The 19,642-nt window shown below is 38.6% G+C and overlaps 1 protein-coding gene across 1 annotated transcript; it reads left to right on the forward strand.

The window, feature by feature from the left end:
• Positions 1-7,260: 7,260 nt before the first annotated feature.
• Positions 7,261-19,132, forward strand: mreg.S (melanoregulin S homeolog; the record flags this gene model as incomplete). Its single annotated transcript, NM_001135063.1, is given in 5 exon segments — positions 7,261-7,351; positions 10,968-11,042; positions 13,205-13,298; positions 16,789-16,945; positions 18,329-19,132. Coding segments are annotated over 3 exon segments (372 nt in total). The 5' UTR covers positions 7,261-7,351; positions 10,968-11,042; positions 13,205-13,209.
• Positions 19,133-19,642: the final 510 nt, after the last annotated feature.

The following is a 19,642-nucleotide window of genomic DNA, read 5'->3' on the forward strand; positions in this document are numbered from 1 at the left end:
ACCCCTCGGTGCAGGTCCTCTGCTGCAGAGTTCACGGGCGCCATCTTATCCCGAGCGCTCTTCTTCCTGCTTTGCCCGGCGTTGGGGGGGGGGAGGGGGGTCCTATTTTAAGGCAGATGTGGGTTCTGGAAAATCCCAAAATCCCTTCCACCCTCACTAATCATATGATAAGATCAGTTTACCCATTTCAACGTGCAGATGAGTAACATAATAGAGAAACAGAAACATTACATTCCCACGCTCCAGTGTATGGATACCAAAGTATTCCTATTGGACAACACACTGATTTCATATTTTATCTATATATAAATATAAAGAGGAGCCCCCTATAAGATATATTGGATCATTCATCTGACACCCAACTCCTTAATGAATACAGAATGAGAAGAAACAGATACTGAGAGAAGAATAGTGAAGATAAACTTGATTATTTCAGAAATGGTTTCAGAAACTTTTTAATTGATTGCATTTAGAAAATTTCTTATTTCAGTATGTTGAAACTTATATTAAATCCTCACTTTTGAGATAGTTTCCCTTTAATGAAGACAAAAAAAATGGTTGATATTTGCTACATGTCAGTAGGGGTCATTTACTATGACCCTGGACACACATGCAAGAGCACTAAGGGCTCATACAGATAAGCGGTTTTCCCTGCGCATGACAAAACTCCATCAATTATTTTAAACCAGGCTGTACTCACAGGGATGCGCATGCATGTTGCATTCCACCTGTGTTCGGGTGCTTATGAGTGCCTGTGTACAGCCCCAGAAGAAATCAAAGAATGCGTTTTGTCCTGCGCTCTACTGCTCACCCCACTAACCTGTACGAGCCCTAAGGGGTGCCCTCTCATTTCACTTGCTTCTGTGGTCTGGCTGCACTGCGCACCTAGCACCAGACTGAAAATCTAATGTTAGGTGCAGAGCGCAGCACCAGCAGGTGCAACGCAGCCCTGTCCTAGGGCAGATGATGTGCAAGGTGAAGGTGGGGAATGGGGATACATTGTCTCGTGCATACAACACTGACGAATGCAGGGTGGAATGCATGTCTGTTTCATTTTGGAGTTTTTTTGTCGGATCGACGCCTGGCGACAAAACGCACGTGTCAAGATATAATTGGACTGAATGAAAAGTCGGAGGGAAGAACTACACGGTCTGACAGTCGGATGAAGACGCTGCTTTCTGCGTCCACATCCAAGAGTCGTGTAATGTAGTTTTTACCTGCAACTTTTCATTCAGTCCAATTAGAACCTTGACGCCTGCATCTCCATCCGACTTGTCTCGTTCGTTTTGTCTCTGGGCGTCGATGCGACAAAAAACGCTTGTGCAGTTCTACACTCAATGTGCAAGACACATGGTAATTGCCAGCAATTCTCTGTACTTTACACCTCACCCTTCACTTTGCAAGTGACCCCTCGTCTGCTAAAATTTGAATTTTATTTTATTTCTATAACTGTGAACATAGCTAGAATTGGTAGGTGCAGTTGCAATGGGATTTAACCATTTCTAATGGTTAAACCCCATTCAAGTTCCATCTATTTTTTAAAAAAAATTTGAAATCCTAACTCTATTGTGGTTGACCGGCTGCCTACCTGTTTCTTTGCAGCAGTTATGGTAATGGCACATGCAGCAAAACAGAAGAAACTGCAGCACCTCTTATTTGAAAAAATAAGCTTGAGAAAGGGCAAGACAAGGCCCGAAACGTTGCCTGTTACTGACCAACTGTAATAAATTCTTCACATTTTTTCAAATAAGAGGTGCTGCAGTTTCTTCTGTTTTGCTGTATAATTGGCCTATGGCAAGGGCCTATACACTGCTCTGCACTCTGCCCGAAAGGAACCTAAACGAGGTGGTCGAAGCACACACATCTGTACACATGGTAATGGCACATGGGCCTATGGTTGCCACTACTTGTAGCTGTCATCATAATGCCTGACACTCACTTTGCTTCATCTCCCAATGACATTATGTGCAACTGGTCACCCTGCACAGGCAGTTATTGTTGCATGTTGCTGCTGCATGTATGTTTTGAGGCAGAATAATACAAATCATAATATAGACTGACCTTTAATACATGTCTATATATATATATATATATATATATATATATATATATATATATATATATATATATATATATATATATATATAAATACTATATTTTTATACCAGTTAGTATATATTTGAAACAAAATTGCCAAAGTGATTTACTACATACATATAGGACATCCTGGAAATTCTGAATTCCTCATTTACATCTATCAATAATCCAATTGTGAACATATGGGAAAATGGCCATTGTTTGGCCATTACTATTATTAATATATTACATTATTAAGTCTATTACATATATAATTCATATCTTATAAGTAATTAGTGTGTGTGTGTGTATATACATACATACATATTATATATATAGTGAAGGGAAAAACCGGCACTCACGAAAATGTCATCAATTATGCCTGGGTGCAGTCCTAGTTGAAGTTTGAATATAAAGCTGGAAATGGAGATCGCACTCACAGGTCTTAGAAGTGTTTAAATGTCTTTATTCAGTGGACAAACGCTGACGTTTCGGCTGACACGACAGCCTTTCTCAAAGTTATTCATTTCTTCTATCTAACAAGTGTATCTCTTCTTTGGTAAAAAGTTTATCCGAGGCCTTTCTCAAAGTGACAATAGGCAATCAGAAAATGCATTATATACCTATGATGGTGGAAAAAAGGACTTAATTGGCTAACGTCATCATCATCATCATCACAATGCATCAAAATAGTTAAATTACATATAAAAAAAATTGTGTTATTACTTAACAAAAATAAATACAGCAATTTCCACATTTATGTTAAAACCCCCCTATTGGGTGAACCACAAGATTAAAATAGGATTAAAATAATGTATTTTGTAACAATTGTTAGTCTTAATTATAACTCTCTGTAATTCACAGAACAAACTGTTACTTATGTTACAAATACCTACAATTGAGTCAAGATCAAAGGTCTGTCTTAGGAACCCCTCTATAGCGATAACTAAAATACAATCTGTGTTTACTTAGATAAAGGTGTGGTGGACCAGGTGCTCACAAAAGGTCTAATTTTCATTGTATAGATACAAATGAGGTATTATATTGTGTAACATGCCCATTAGCTTTGCCGTTAACCCATCAGTGCTATCCCAAAATAACCTGTGAATCTACATTATTGGGGTCCCAAAATACCCAAAAAACCTAAATACATAGAGTGCATTTCTAAGGAAAAAGAAATTTTTTAAGGAAAAAGAAATTTTTTGACAAACCATTTGAATACATGGTGTTCACCCTGCAAGTATCGATTACTATCTGTTGTTACGTGTAATGATAAATCGGTAAAGTATACATATAAAGTGTATTCCAATTGTTTATAACACTTTTACAAACCTTCTTAGAGGTATCATTGAATACAGTACTGAAGACAATATTTGGCCTCTTATTTATTATCCTAGTTTTTACTTTAATTCTCTCTTTTGCCAACCCAAGAGCCCGATGTAGTAGTTTATTGGGGTAACCTCTCTCCCTGAATCGCACCATCATATCAGTAATCAGTAATTGATTCTCAATACTCTACAAAATTGTGAAATAGGGAGTGACCTCTTAGTAGCCCATGGGTGATAGCTATTGTAGTGTAGCAATACATTTTTGTCAGTTGTTTTCCGAAATAGAGTATAACCCAAACATGGACCCGTTCTGAAAATCTCTACGTCAAGGAATTTTATAGATCCCATATTTGCTTCAAATGTTAATTTTTCAGGGGTACTTAGTGAATTAAGATGTTCCACCATATGGTTAAATTCATCATCGTACCACGCCAGATGATAAGCATATCATCGATAAAATGTTTGAAAAATAATATTTTATCGCTGTATTCAGGAATGATATTATGTGATTCAAATTGATGCATATACAAATTGGCATATGCTGGAGCCATGGCCGCCCCCATTGCTGTCCCCGCAATCTGTAAAAAATAATCATATTCAAAACGAAAATAACTCAAACTTAAAGTTAATTGCAAAAGTTCCAGTACAAATGCAATGGGGGGGCCAGAATATGCCTCAAATTGTTCCAATGATCGTTTCACAGCGTCTATGCCATCATTGTGTGGTATAATCATATACAGACTGACAACATCCATGTTTGCCAGTATAACCGGTTCATTATCAGGTATGATCACTTCATCCAAACATTGTAGTAGATGAGGAGTATCTTTTAAATAGGTTGGAATGTTTTGTACCACAGGTTGTAAAATAAAGTCAAGGTATTTGCCAATCGGGTGCAGTAAAGAATCTCGGCCAGATACTATAGGGCGTCCAGGTGGTACAGTAAGGCTCTTGTGGACTTTAGGTAATGTGTAAAGTACAGGGCATTTGGGAAAATCTAAAGTCAAATAATCATTAACTTGTTGCGAAATTATACTGCCCAATAATGCCTCATTCAATACCTTATCTATCCGTTTTTTAAAAGGTATACCCGGATTACTAGGCAAAAGCCTTTATACAGTACTTTAGTATCAGATAGTTGTAAACTATCAGAACTGTAATCGGCATAATTCATCACTACCACTCCTCCACCCTTATCGGCTGGACGAATCACTATAGTGATATCACTCGTTAAACTTTTTATGGCTCCACGTTCAGCATTGTTGAAGTTATCTCGGAACTTGTGAGTTAAGATATTGTCCCTTACCTCATTTTCAACCTGTTTCTTATACAGTCTAATCGCTGGGTTTGTAATTGGTGGAGTGAAAAGGCTTTTAAGTTTAAACGGTGATTGTTCTCCACTGTCACTAGTTGGCAATTCAAAACGATCTTCCAAACTAATTGCGCGGCACAATTTAAACAGTTCCACTTCACTTTGTAGCAATTGGGGACGAAACATCGGTATAAAGGAAAGTCCCTTACCTAGCAGCGAATTCTCCGCCGGAGTTAGAGTGTGGCTTGATAAGTTGAATACGGGCAACTCTATATTTTGCGGTTTCGAGCCCTTCTTGCCAACCCGCGTTGGGTGCGTTTTGCGCTTCCTCTCCCTGAAGGGGGGTGGTCGATGGGCATTTCGCCTAAAAAATGATCCTCGCTCGTAGCCTGTACCATCACTTGATCCACTGTTGTCCTCGATGGTTGCATGCGTGCATCGTCACCCTCTGAGTCACCTGAACTCGTATCCACTGAGTTCAGCGGCTTTGTTAATTTCCACCTGGGTTGTCTTCTCATGCGTTGGCCGTATGCAGGTTCACACTCCCCTGTCAGCCATCTGTATACTCTGAAGTTAGTATAATCCTCGGTAACTCGTCGGAATTTCCTTGACGTAGAGATTTTCAGAAAGGGTCCATGTTTGGGTTATACTCTATTTCGGAAAACAATTGACAAAAATGTATTGCTACACTACAATAGCTATCACCCATGGGCTACTAAGAAGTCACTCCCTATTTCAAATTTTGTAGAGTATTGATAATCAAATTACTGATATGATGGTGCGATTCAGGGAGAGAGGTTACCTCAATAAACTACTACATCGGGCTCTTGGGTTGGCAAAAGAGAGAATTAAAGAAAAAACTAGCATAATAAATAAGAGGCCAAATATTGTCTTCAGTACTGTATTCAATGATACCTCCAAGAAGGTTTGTAAAAGTGTTATAAACAATTGGAACATCTTAAAAGCAGATACTACCTTAAACACTAAAATACCTGTTCCTCCAATGATTGGATATAAAAGGGGAACCAACCTAAGAGATATTCTAGTGAAAAACGATCCCATTAAATGCTACCAGAAGGTGTCACTATCTTGGTTGAGTAACCCTAAACCGGGCTGTTATCGATGCCCTAACTGTACATCTTGCAGATACATGAACCCTGGCAACTCTTTCTTACATCCCCATACCGGTAAAAGATTTGAGAAAGGCACCATATTACATGTTCCACCACACATATTATTTACTTGGTTACATGCCCCTGTGGGTTGTCGTATATAGGCAAGACTGACCAAACACTTAGATTGAGGATGGACAGGCACCGTTCTGCGATTAGCACTGCATTTAGAGATGGAAAAACACTCAAACCTGTAGCTAAATATTATCTGGAAATGAGTCACCGGCTTCCGACTTTTAAATCCATTGCCATTGACCATATACCTCCCCTCAGTAGGGGAGGCGACCGATCCAAACTCCTGTTGCAACATGAGGTATATTGGATAAAAAAACTGAACACGTTATCCCCTATGGGTTTAAATGAGCAATGTTTTCTTACATGCTTCCTTGACCAACGTTAGTTAACTTTGATCCTTTTTTTTTATATTCTTTTTGACACTGTTAATTTGTGATGTTAGTCTTGTAGCTTTAAACAGTAATTTTGATACAAATAATTAACCATTGTTTAATAAGCTACTAGAAACCCAATTCTGATATGCCTTTCTCGGACCTGATAGGTGGGACAAGGAATACATGATGTCCCATTTTCAGAGTGAGGCTGCGCACTGATTGGTGTTCACGTGTTCTCTTACCTATTTATTGTGATTTTATGTAATGAACAGTGTCTTGATAAAGGTTCTAGAAGGGAACCGAAACGTCGAACTGTTTTTTAATTTATAATTAATAAAAGTAATATTTTTTTAAAGCCCCAGTGTGCATCTATGTTAATTGTCTAATACAGCATTGGAGTGCTTGGCCATTTTGAATATTTATATATATATATATATATATATATATATATATATATATATATATATATATATATATATATATATATATATATATATATATATATATATATATATGTATAATTTTTTTATATAAATAACCCTTGATAAGGTCTTTTTTTTTAATTTATTATCATCTTTACAACTAAGCTATTGCTGGGTGCTTCTTGTAACATTCTGCCAAGTGAGCATGTGTGCATTTAAGTGTCTAGACCAATACAGACATAGCATAATGATGGTTTAGTAAAGCTTAGACTCCCCCAAAAGAGACCAGCTGCTATACTTATATATAATTATACTTCTCCAATGCAAAACCCGGAACAGAAATATCATCCTCCTCCCCTGTAGGGCAATTTGGGGTGAGGTGGCATTGCCCCTGGATACCAGTTGCGAGAGTGTGGCTGGCTAATGAGAAGGCAGCAGCTGCACTGCAATCAGTCAGACTGGCTGCCCTGCTTCATCCTTCAGACCTTCTCCCCCTCTCCCCACCTGCGTTGGTTTTAGCTGCTGCATGTGCAGCTCTGCAGGCAAACGCCAAGAATCAACTGATTTCTCCAGATTGGAATAATGAAGCAGCAGACTAAGAATGGAGAGAATCCTGTGCTAACAAAAGAGGCTTCAGATGGCAAAGCCAAAGGTAAGCAAAATACTAAATATTTTATACATGCAAACATACTGTGTACATGCACATGCAATGTTCTAATGCAAAATAAAGTTAGTCATATAGGATCAGATTAGATTTATGGGAGAAAGGGAAATATTCAAAATACATCCACAAACTGGATTTTTGTATTGAGGGTTCTGTAACCAGAACAGGCTCCCTAGAGTAAGAATGGAATTCCTTTACACTTAGGGGAACCCTGTCCGGTTTATGGGTTCCCCTAAGGGTTCTGATATAGTGGCATATAGAACAGACAGTTTAAAGGTTTCTTGTGCTAAATGCACTACATTGTACAAACCAAATGTCCTCAGGCTGCAGTGATCATACATAATTACGGTATATCAACTGTTGCTTTAATTGCAGTGAGAACCCTCTGATTTCATATTGCTTGGATCAAAATATAAGCATTAAGTGATGGTTATTTAGGTTTCTACTTATTATGGTTACTCTAGGGTACTACAGAAACTGGATATATATTTATATAATATCATGATATAATTGTGCATGTTAGGGATGTTTTATTTTTGAACTACAAGTCCCAGCATCCTTTGTGAGCAGGGAGGCCCTGGGAATTAGGGTTGGCCATCCCTGCCTGCAGAGGATGTAGCACCTGTGTATTGGTATAGGGGTGAATGATGCCAGTGCGGTAGTGGTCATGAAAGTGGAAGTAAAAGACTGAGTGGGGGGATAGAGGGGTTTAAAGACGAAACTGATGGGATGTTGTCATTGTGTGCGGGGGAGCTGCTGAGTGTGAGTAAGGAGAATTGACGTGATAACACTGGGGGGAGCAGTCCACTGTAACCTACTGTATATAGCTGGCAGTTGCCTATAGCGTCAGCACCGGGGGGATGGGAGCTACTGACTGTTCTATTTATATAGGAGAGAAAAAACAAGAGGGGGTTACAAAAGGAGAGAAGTGACAGTTAATAGGACTAAAATATACGAGTAGTGACAGTTAATAGGACTAAAATATACGAGTAGTGACAGTTAATAGGACTAAAATATAAAAGAAATGACAAGAGGGTGACTATCTCCACACACGGTCCGAAAATCGTACAAATCCTGGATTTTGTACAATCGGATCTTTGCGTCTATGGCCAGCTTGAGATGCAAGTCTGCAAATGATGTGGGGAGAGTGATTATTTTCAAGCTGTAAAAATGTGCATGGCTGTTTAACTACAACACCCACCATTCTCCTCTGCCAAGTGTAGCTGCTATCAGGGGACTGTGTGGTCCAGAACATTTCACAAGCAGTACAGAGGATGAAGTAACTTCTGTTAACCAACACAACAAATACATTTATAAATAAACTGTGCCAGAATTTAAATGTCAGAAGTTCAAGAGTTGAGACTTCCGTGCCCCAAAGCACTTGAAGCTCAATAAAGTGCAATCTATGGACACAAACCACCATAAAACATTTTTCCACTGTCTGGGGACCAAAGGGAATCCTAGAAATACCAAGGATCAGTTTTAATATCAGGTCCATGCCTGCAATTTTGCTGCAGTCTGAACAGAATTTGGGATGCATTTTAATACTTTACAGGTGCAGTTGCAATCATTGTTGTGCCCTAGAATGTAGAAGCAACTGCAGCTAAAAATATAAACTTGGTGTAATTGATGGGGCTGAGCCCCCATGCAATTTTTTATCTCGCTCCTCCACCCTCCTCTCACAAAATCCCAGGTCCCCCATGACACACCAAAAATCACTTTTTATCCACAATTTCAAGACACAACTGCACCCCCGTCACAAGGGCCTCCCCATGCCCATGGGGTCTGCTACATTGATAATTACAGCACTGCAACATAAACTTTAAAAGAAAAAAAATATTCCTTCAAGGAAACCTAGTTCTAGCTTTAAAGGAGAACGAAAGGCAAACTACACTTGGGAGTGCCAAAAGTTAGCTTACCTGCCACCCTGGGCCGGTGCTCCTATCAGCAGAAAACTGCACTGGCCCGGGGTTCATCCAGTGAGCACCACGGAGTGATCCTCTTCCTGCTTCCTCTGTTTTCTTGCAGCTGCACATGCACAGTAGCGCGAAATGCCAAACTTTAACGAAAAAGCTGGATATTTCTTTCCCTCTACTGCGCATGCGTCTGCCCCGGGAAATTTGAAAAATGAAGAAGAAGGAAGAGGATCGCTCTGTGGTGCTCATTGGTATAACCCCTGGCCAGTGCAGTTTCCTGCTGATAGGAGCACCGGCCCGGGTTTCAGGTGAGTAAATATAATCACTTGGGGGTGCCTAACATTTGGCACCCCAATGTAAATTGCTTTTCCTTCTCCTTTAATGGATAGCTGTGATTTGGATACAGATATATACATAAAATAATGGTAAACAAATACAGCAATTAGGTGACTGGCTCATTTGTTTGGTGTGAATATGTCTTTGAATTGTTAAATCAGCCCAGAAGGAAAAACTGTAGGAATGTAATTACAGGGCCTGAAGGGAGACGGTACACTAATGTAGTATTATATCAAATATTATACAGGTATGGGATCTGTTATCTGGAAACTGTTATCCACAAAGCTCCAAATTACAGGATGGACATCTCCTATAGAGATGACATGATTTCTTTTTTTGCTTTAATAATAAAACCGTACCTTCTACCTGCTCCCAACTTAATATATACTTAATCCTTATTGAGTGCAAAATAATATTATTGGGTTTAATTAGCACATAAATAATTTTTTAGTAGGCTTAATGCATAGAGATCTGTATTACAGAAAGACCCCTTATCCAGAAAATCCCACTTCTCGTGGTACTTTGGTAGTTTACTGACCCTCTTCTGCTTCCAGACAGTACAGATGACTCTCTTACAACATTTTTGGTGGTATGTTTTTTGCCTCAACTGTGTTTACTGGGGGGGGGGGGCTGGAATAATGACTTTCCACAAGAGCTAAATCTGGTGTAGATCCCTTGTTAACTAAAGGCATGACATTCTTGCGAGAAGCCTTTGTATTTTTTTTTCACTTCTTCCATATTTTTCCAGCTCTGCAGCTTTTAAGCTGGTGCATTGCCAATGATTCTGTTCTCTAATTAGGCTGGAAGCTGCTGAGATCCTGTGGAGCTGCATTGCTGGAATACACAGTGTCTTTATCCCTATGACAACAGACTTCATTCTGTGTCCAGTATTAGTGTATGTCCAATCCTTCCCTGCAATGGATAAACAAACTATATCCTTAACTGTATGGAAAAGTGCAGCCCAACTTTCTGATATTCAACATGCTCCCAGGCCACAATATTTAAAAAAAGAGGGGCGTGGTAAGGCATGAAATGCAGATCCAGACCACAAATATCTATCTGAACTACTCTAAAATTGAATGTATAGTTGTGTAATACAAAAATATCAAGTAATATTCTTATGTCAAATGACTTACTGTGATATTATTACTGTGAATTATTCGTCACTAAATCATGCCTCTTATTGTGGTAATAAAACGACTCTGTAACACTGTCTTCTACCATTTATATATTACAACACTTTATGATATTGTTCACTTTGGCTTATGTAACTCCATGTATTCATTACTGTATTTTTATGACTTGATGTCTATGACATTCATTCTGGAATTCTTTTTACTGTTTTGTTTTAGATCCCTGTATTTGTGAAGCTTTCCTGGGGGTGCCCAAGCAGATCATTAGCAAGACACTCTGCTCCCCTGCTCCAGGTAACTCCAGATATTTTACATATAAGCATGGAAATGCATGCACTTTGCTGTAGGTCTGAATGAAGCCTACACGTCTCTTTTAAAGAATATGTGACCAAACCATGTCTAATGTACAGTATACAGACAGGGAAAGCATTTCTTCCAAGAGGAAATGGTATGTTCATAAACGAGTTGAGAATGTACAACCTTTAATATTTTCTACTGAACCCATATAGTCCAGACTGCAAATCAGTCAGAAATGGCCCATGTGCCATTGCCCTTATGTAAAGTTCAAGAAGGAGTCTGAATCCTGCCCCTCCCCTTTCAGGCATTTTTACAAAGGTGTGGATAGGCAATGCATGTGGTTTGTGCAAGTCTGAGTTTAATTCATGCTCTACTCATCTCAGCACTAAGAAATGCAACAGGTGCACATCCATTACTGCCACTTCAAATGGAATCAAACTGAACCTGGAAGTAGGCTGTATATGTCAACATTGCTGGGAAACACAAAATGTCTCCGTTTAAGATTATAAGCTTTGACAAATAGGCCCTTTGTACCTTTTTACTATTTTGCATTTGTTGATGCATGTGTTCTTTCTATGGTAAATCACAGTGGTATATGTTGCAATATTATAAATAGTGCAACTAATACTAATAATTAGTGCATAATTAGTATTCTGCTCTCAGGTCTTCATTTGCAGAGAAGAGTGCCCATTATACAAATGATCTGGAATTATTAGACATTGGTAGTATTGGGGCCTAATAATTTGCCAGCCAAAGCCTTTGTGACTGCAATGTAAATATGCTCTGATATCTGCCAGTTTAGAGTTTCTACTGTCTATGGCCAGTAAAATAAAGGAGACCTTGCATTGTTGGATTATTACATAGATAAGAGTAAGGAAGAGAAGGTGGTTTTTCAACGCTTGTACAAATGTTGAAATATACAAATCTTACTGCAGCTTGGCCACAATCCTGCATTTGAAGTGGGTTTTTAAATAGAAATGATAAATGTCAGTGTGCTTCTGTGAACAGTATTGAAAATACATAGAAGAACAAAAGGTGGCTTTAATATCACCTGTAATATGTTAGCATGATATGTGGTTAGTCTCCCAGGCCAGACCTGCTAATACAGTGGGTGGGAAGAAACAGAAACAGCACCTTCCACTCACATATGTATGTATGCATAATTTTATTTCTAAAGCGCTGTTATGGAGCCGCAGAGCTGTACAATGCGTAAAAGTATAAACGGGGAAGACAAATCACACAATAAATATACACAGAGTTTATATCAGGACAAAGCTTAAGTGCTATGTGGTAAGAGACACAGTGAGAATTAGATCCCTGCCCCATAGAGCTTACACTCTCAGTCTATGGGCAGAGAGTGGGTAATTGCAGCTCAGTACATTAGTTTGAGGGGCTTAAGTTTAAGGAAAGTGCAGGGGGGTCATATGGGTAGGGGGGGGGGTAATGTTGCAGCACAGTTGCTCTGTGCCTCCGAACTGTGCTCTAGACTATTACAGTTCAGCAGGATTTATAGTATTCTGGATTTGCATTTGCTTTCTTTGCACCCTGGGAACTGTTAATGAAGCATCTTGTCCGTTCTTGTGAGACCATTAGAATCTTTGTGCTCACTATACTTGGGTCATTTGAACTGGCAGGTACATGAGCAGATCCATAGCCAATTTTGGTGATAAATGAACAGATCTGTCCATGTGACTCAAAGCAGACAAACAGGTCTGCTGGTTTGTCCATCTAATTAATTGGCAAAATCTACATGTGTGTAACTGAGGGGTCCATGCAGTCAATAACTGGCCAATGGCTATATATTGTAAATCGTACATATGCACTTTCACACAGAAGAGGGATGTATGTTTGCTCTAATTTTCTCTCTAAAATATGACACATGACACTTCTAAAGGATTTACTGAAGATTAGCACATGCTGCTGTACAAGTCCGATGACCTGATTGTGTTCTGAGAAAACTCAAGTCACCTCCCCAAACTGGAGTGTTTAAATTGAACAGCTCTCATCTTAGAATGGAATGTCTAATCTGTGCCTTGAGCACACCAGGTCTGGGCTTTCCACTGTGTTTACTTGTCTTGAGTGGGAATTCTTGATTGCTGAGAGGTTAAGTTCTATGGGATATCTTAGTTGCAGTACAGATTTATTTTCTCTCCTACCAGAATCCATGTGTTTAAAGGACTGGTTATGTGCCTTCTGCTGCCTGAGGCTTGGATGCCTGGAATACCCCAAAAATGAAAAGCAGCCACTAGTCAGGTAAGTCACAAAACCTAAATCATCATTTGACCTGAAAGGTTGTTAGACTTTTTACTTTGCTTTACTGTAGAGTAAATAGATTTGTTTCTATGTTATTGTTATGGATACAATCCTTTGTTTCATCTGCCAGCTGGTAGAAGGGTGAACTCTAATACAATGAAAGTTGTTTAAAATTTTAGTATCTGGCAGGGCAACACTAAGTAAGCTCTGACTTGTACTTTACTGAGACACACTCAGGGTTAACTCTTTTATGTCACTTTGTGAGTTCAGTAGGTTAACTTTAGACAAAAATTAGAGCATGTTATTAATAATATATTATTATATAGAGTGTGACAATCAAAAATCTATCCTGTATCACTGTGCAGCTATTCAATGTAATAAAGACTCAGAACAGCTGACTGTGAGGTATCTTAAGTAATAGCATAGGTAAATATCATTGCAGTGATTAGAGCCTTGCTGTAGGATAGATAATGTGCAAGTTATTACACTGGGCACTATAATCTGTTTTTATAATCTGGCATGTCTTTGCTTGGTTATGACCTTTGTCTTGAAACTTTAAAAAAAGATATGAGAAATGCAGCAAATTTGCGTTTTTTTTTCAAAATGAGTTGGTTTTCTGTTTGTAGCAATGATCAGCACATACCAAGCGTTTGTTGTAATGCAGCTGTTATTCAAGTTCAAACTTTTATAGGATAGGAAAGTGCATGGAGACCCAAAAATAAATCTGAAAAATTAACTACACAATCCTAACATGTCTAAATAGGATTGTGATTTGTTAGATTTGAGGTGTTCTTCCCTCTTACGTCTCTTATTTTTTGTGTCAATCTGTTCTTCCTTTGAGTTTAGTCATAGCAAAATAATGCCAGTCTCTGTGCTGCTTATGAAGTCCAATAAACTGCAGCACACTCGATTGTTGATTTAAATCTGTGTCATTGTGATTTTATTTGGCTCACACCAAAGTTGATCAGTGAAGCAACGTTTCGGGCCACACAGGGCTCTTTATCAAGCTTCCTGCGTGGCCCGAAACGTTGCTTCACTGATTTAAATCAATTGAGTGTGCTGCAGTTTATTGGACTTCATGTATGATTTTGGACCTACGGCAGGTGGGTTAATATACTGTTCAGCGCCTGATCCAAGTAGATAAAGCACAGTGGTCGAGCACTCCATCATTGTGTGGATCTGTGCTGCTTATGGACCCTTTTCCAAAATGATGTATCTGGGTGTCAGTGTAAATATAAATAACAAAAGTACTCACAGGATTTGCGCTATAGGTATGAGATCCGTTATCTGGAAACCAGTTATCCAAAAAGTTCCGAATCACTAAAAGGCTGTCTCCCATAGACTCCACTATAATCAAATAATCCACATTTTTAAAAATGATTTCCTTTTTCTCTGTAATAATAAAACAGTACCTTGTACTTGATCCACACTAATATACAGTATAATGAATCCTTATTGGAAGCAAAACCAGTTTATTGGGTTTATTTAATGTTTACATGAGTTTCTAGTAGACTTAAGGTTTGAAGATCCAAATTCCGTTATCCGGAATATCCCAGGTCCCAAGCATTCTGGATAACAGGTCCTATACCTGTACAAAAAATAAAGAAATCGCTCAGGGACCAACAATGAAGAAGGTCAAATTTAAGGGGTTATTTGTCAAACTCCAAAATGTTCTCACTTTACTCTGAAAACTGCTCTGACCAAATCCGCATGAACTTTTCCCCCCTATTTAGAAATACATTTTCATAAATGTGCAGAGTCACGCTAAAGTCGTACAAAAAAAGAACTGCGATTTTTTCTTTCCAGGTTTTGCTTTGGAAACCTATGTTTTTTTTTTTTGCCAAAAGCTATAATTTTTATGGAAACCCAGCACAACTCCGAAAATCTTCCAGCTATCGATGGAACTGCTGCCTTTAACTTTTAACACCATCGGACTTAATAAATCATGAAAAATAATTTTTCCTCCCAGAAAATTGTATTTTCCCCTAGACTAGAAAAATTTGAAGATAATAAATAACCCCCTTAGTGATTACTTATGCATGCGGTTGTGTGCATGTGTGAATATTTGTGTGTGCATTTATGAAAAAACCTTACTTAAGTGCAAGTACATATATAAAATATAGCATTAAAGATTTTATTGAATAGATAAGGCAATTATAGAAAAGTGAATCATTATATTACATAAACATTATTATTCAGTTATGTTGCTAGATGTTACCTACCTAGGTCATCTTATATATTTTATATCCACCCCTTTCTATTAGTTCATTATTCCTGTTAGGTTAATGACTTTCATGATTATAATGATGATGCTCATTTATATAGCACAAACAATTTACGCTTTGTTACATACAAAAGGAGTGCATCCAAGATCATCAGCAACAGCAGTAGTTCGGTTCCTGCTGACATGCCACAGTATAGTCATTTGTAGAATTAACACAATATTACTAAAGGGGAATACTACTAATATATCAAGTGATAGCTGGCATTAGTTATGCCAGGGTAAAAGCTAATGTTAGCATTAATTTTGGCAGTTTGTGAGTTTGTTGGAGGTCATGTTAATAGTTTAATTGGTTGATGAGACAGGGTTAAAAAGAAGATTCTGAATTATTTTTTTTTATCTTATACAACTGAAGAACCAGCTAATGAAGGCTTCTTCTGAGTCTGCAATGTAATAATAATAATAATAATGACATTTTCTGCTTGATGATTTTCAATGACAACTAATTTGGTGCAACAGCTGTCCAGAGCCATTGCTGGGCCAAGCCATAGGCAACCCCGGGAAGTGTGCTGAATGGGTGGTGGATGAGTATCCAGACTAGGGTTAGGCAGATTGAAGAAGTATGTGCCCCAGACACACACACACACACCATTGTGCCCAAGGCACTTGACTCTTCTGCCTACCCCTAGTTTCAACCCTGCTCAGAAAACAGAGGAGGTGCAGTGTTACTGACACTCCTAACAAGATCCAAGATGGTGACCTCCTGTGACTTTGAGGGCCTTGAACATGCCTATTCTAGAGATGCCAAACCCTTAAGCCATTTGGCATCACTATAATTAAGTTGAAATTATATTGATGTAAGCGTAAGTTAACAAAGTTTTGCTAGGAAGAAAGTAACGCTAGAGAAAAACTTCTAATAAATATTCATGCTAATGAATCTTTGCTGACGAAAGTACTCCAGTGTTCTTTTGCAGAGACAAAATTACTTATTTTTATCAATATGTGTAGTCGTCCCAAAATAATGTCTGATATATTTGTGCAAAGTATTTAAATGTTTTCTGAAGCGAAAAATCGGACGTAAGTAAATCTGCCCTTGAGAGTCCCAGTTTTGCCTGTTTGCGCATTCTTTAAGTATAGAGATACCTATTGTCTAATTAAATGAGTGGTAGCATGAACATATTGTAACTCTTCTGGAGTCAAGCCTGCAAGTGCAAGCCTGTTTAAATATTAGATCAGTAACTCGGTTTTACTCTGTTTTATATGTTTCAGTGGTAACAATAATCAGTATAAAACCTACTCTGTAATTGATGATGATGAGAGAAACCTGTGGAGTTCTCCCCATGACTTGTCTCACACTGAGGCTGTGGATGATCGATTGCTGCACAGCTGGATCCAGACAAGGAATCAGCTGGAGAAGGATTCTGAGGTGAGAGCTTGGAGAACAGAAATTCCAAAATCATGAAAGACCATGTTAGTTAACGTAGTTGCCTGGTATTATCTTTGCATTTAAGATTGCTGCTATAATTAGTACTTAACAATGACTAAAGATTATAATCGAGTAAAGTCCACATTACATAACCACAGGCAGGTTTTGTTTGTTGTACATTGGTGATTCTGAGAGACCAGGTTAATGATAAAGAGTGCCATGCACGAAATATTTCACTACACCGAATGACATTTGCAAAACCACAACAGAATGTTTGCAATATATAACATTTCTCAATATAATATACATGAGACTACATTTTCTACATATTATATGGAGATCTATTTACTCCCTAATGTTTATTGTAAGCCACAAAGTCTCAGGATCCGTTTAATAACGTTTATGGTTCAGTACTTGTGGGTGATCAGGTCCCTGATTATAAATACAAGCCAGAGCTGTCTGCATAGTCTAATTTAGGCTGAGCCAGGATTAGCCAAAGTTTTTTGAATTCATTAGATACTGTACCAAATGCTGGATTGAGGCAGAAGAAGAAAAAGTCGCACTACTCTGAAATGGGACAGACCTCTTTTCTGTGTTAATCTCATTGGCTTATTAGCTCAACAAAATTATAGTGATTGTATCTGTAACAGTCTGGTATATGAACAGTAAGAGACTTTCAGATCCTGCTTACTTGAGTACTTTGTTCCTTTCTGTGCGAAAAAGGTGCAAATGGACTAGTAATTAATTACAAAAAGATAATTCTGAGGAATTGGCACAGAGCCCACATGAAAGGGGCATAATTGCACAAAATATATTTCTTATATGTTTGGGTGTGTAGATAGATATTCTTCCTTGCCTTCAGATTTTCTATCCATCCCATTATGTTCTATAACAACTTACAATGTGATGTTGACAGCCACCTATTAGTTCTAGTGTCCCCAGCAACAATGCCCCATCCCTGGTAGCCTGCCCAAATCTGAGAAGAGGTTGCATGAGACAGTAGAGGCAACCTGAAATGGATTAAGCAGCAAGGGCAGCTTGAGATAGATTGAGAGAGCAGATACAGCCTAATAGGGACTGTAGAACAAGGGTAGTGAGAGGGAACTGGGGGCAATATGAGAAGTAGAGAAAGCAGTGTGAATGCAAACGTAAGGTGCTAGTGTAAGTATGCAAAGTTAAGGTGACAGGCAAAGGGCAGCGTCAGGATCTCTGGAAGGCAGAGTCCAATAGGAGCATATCAGTTTACCACTGCATTTTGATGTTGGTCAGTCTTAGACAGCCATAAAGATAGAATTTATAGACCATTGTAAAATGACCATTCTGTAGGTTATGGTTGGTTATTTGATCTTTCTTTTTCTTTAAACAAGTTTCCTTACCATGCAGGAATGGCAAAAACTCAACTACGAGATTTACACACTAAGACAAGCAAGGCGTGAGGTGAGAGCACGATGGAGGCGAATTCTGGAAGATTTGGGTAAGCTATTTTCCCAGCTAACTTTCCATTATTAATGGAAATCACCTGCATGAGAAGAAGCTGCATATATAGTCCACCAGCTGCCTACCCACACACCGCTACCCAATACAACCAGCAGGGCTACCATTAATCCAACCAAACTGGAAGTGACATTGCTGTGAACCAGAAGTGCCCTCACTAATATATATGGATCAACCAGTTTTAGTCTTTTTGCTTGTCAGGGATGGAGGGGGCATGTTCCCTATATTAAAGCTACGATTTACCCAGGCACACAAATAAGGCACCTATGGACCACCCAGAGGTTCAGGCAAATGGGGCTTTTTCTCCTGAAACCCTGCTTTTCTGGTTTTGCGTGGTTACCAGATCCATTGCAGGACACGACCAGTCTAGAGAGCATAATCAGAGTGTGAGTATAGTCAGTGTAAGTATTGTGGTTCACTCAGCAACCTACCTGCACCCTGTTCTACAGAAGACTCTGAAATAGAGTACAGGAATGCCATTTCTCAAAGAGCCCTATCAATGCCTCTCCAGTTAACACATGGCAAAACATATATGAAAGTGCAACATGGGCACACACAATCTATACCACTGGCACATTGCCACTTTTATACTGGTCCAGGTCCAGTTTTTATATAAAGTGAAAGAGAGCTTCTAATAATATATGCATATACTGTATATATTGAAATCAATGCAATAAAAACAGCTTTGAAGCCAAAAGACTAATCCTAATTCAAAATCTAAATATAGAAGATCTGCCAGGTAACAAATACAAAATGCATGTACATAACTCACCCCCAGACAGCCACATATAAAATAGTATTTGTAACAAATCAGATCAAAATAGATTGTTCCCATTTGGGTGGCTGCCCAGGTAGCAATGTATGAATACTGGGAGCATAAGGCTGAGGGCATGCTGAGTTGACTCGGCTCCTCTCAGACTGTGTTTTTTTATTTTTTTTTGCAGGTTGAGAGAAGAGGATCCACTCCCTTATGCACTTTAGTAAAACTGTACTGACATGTACAGCTTCCACCTCCACTTGTAACTGAGAGTAACTGAGAGGGGATCAGCTTGAAAAAGTAAAAGCAGGCTTTTTTTTGGCCTATCCCATCTTGGCTCTGCTTTGTGTAGTGGTGGAGGCAGAAGATATGTTTGTCAGTACTGTTTTATCAAGGCACGTAAAGGAGCGGATCTGCTTTTTTTCTCAGCCTGCAAAAAAAAAAAA

The sequence above is a fragment of the Xenopus laevis genome, chromosome 9_10S, assembly GCF_017654675.1.
Source record: "Xenopus laevis strain J_2021 chromosome 9_10S, Xenopus_laevis_v10.1, whole genome shotgun sequence".
NCBI lineage: Eukaryota > Metazoa > Chordata > Amphibia > Anura > Pipidae > Xenopus > Xenopus laevis.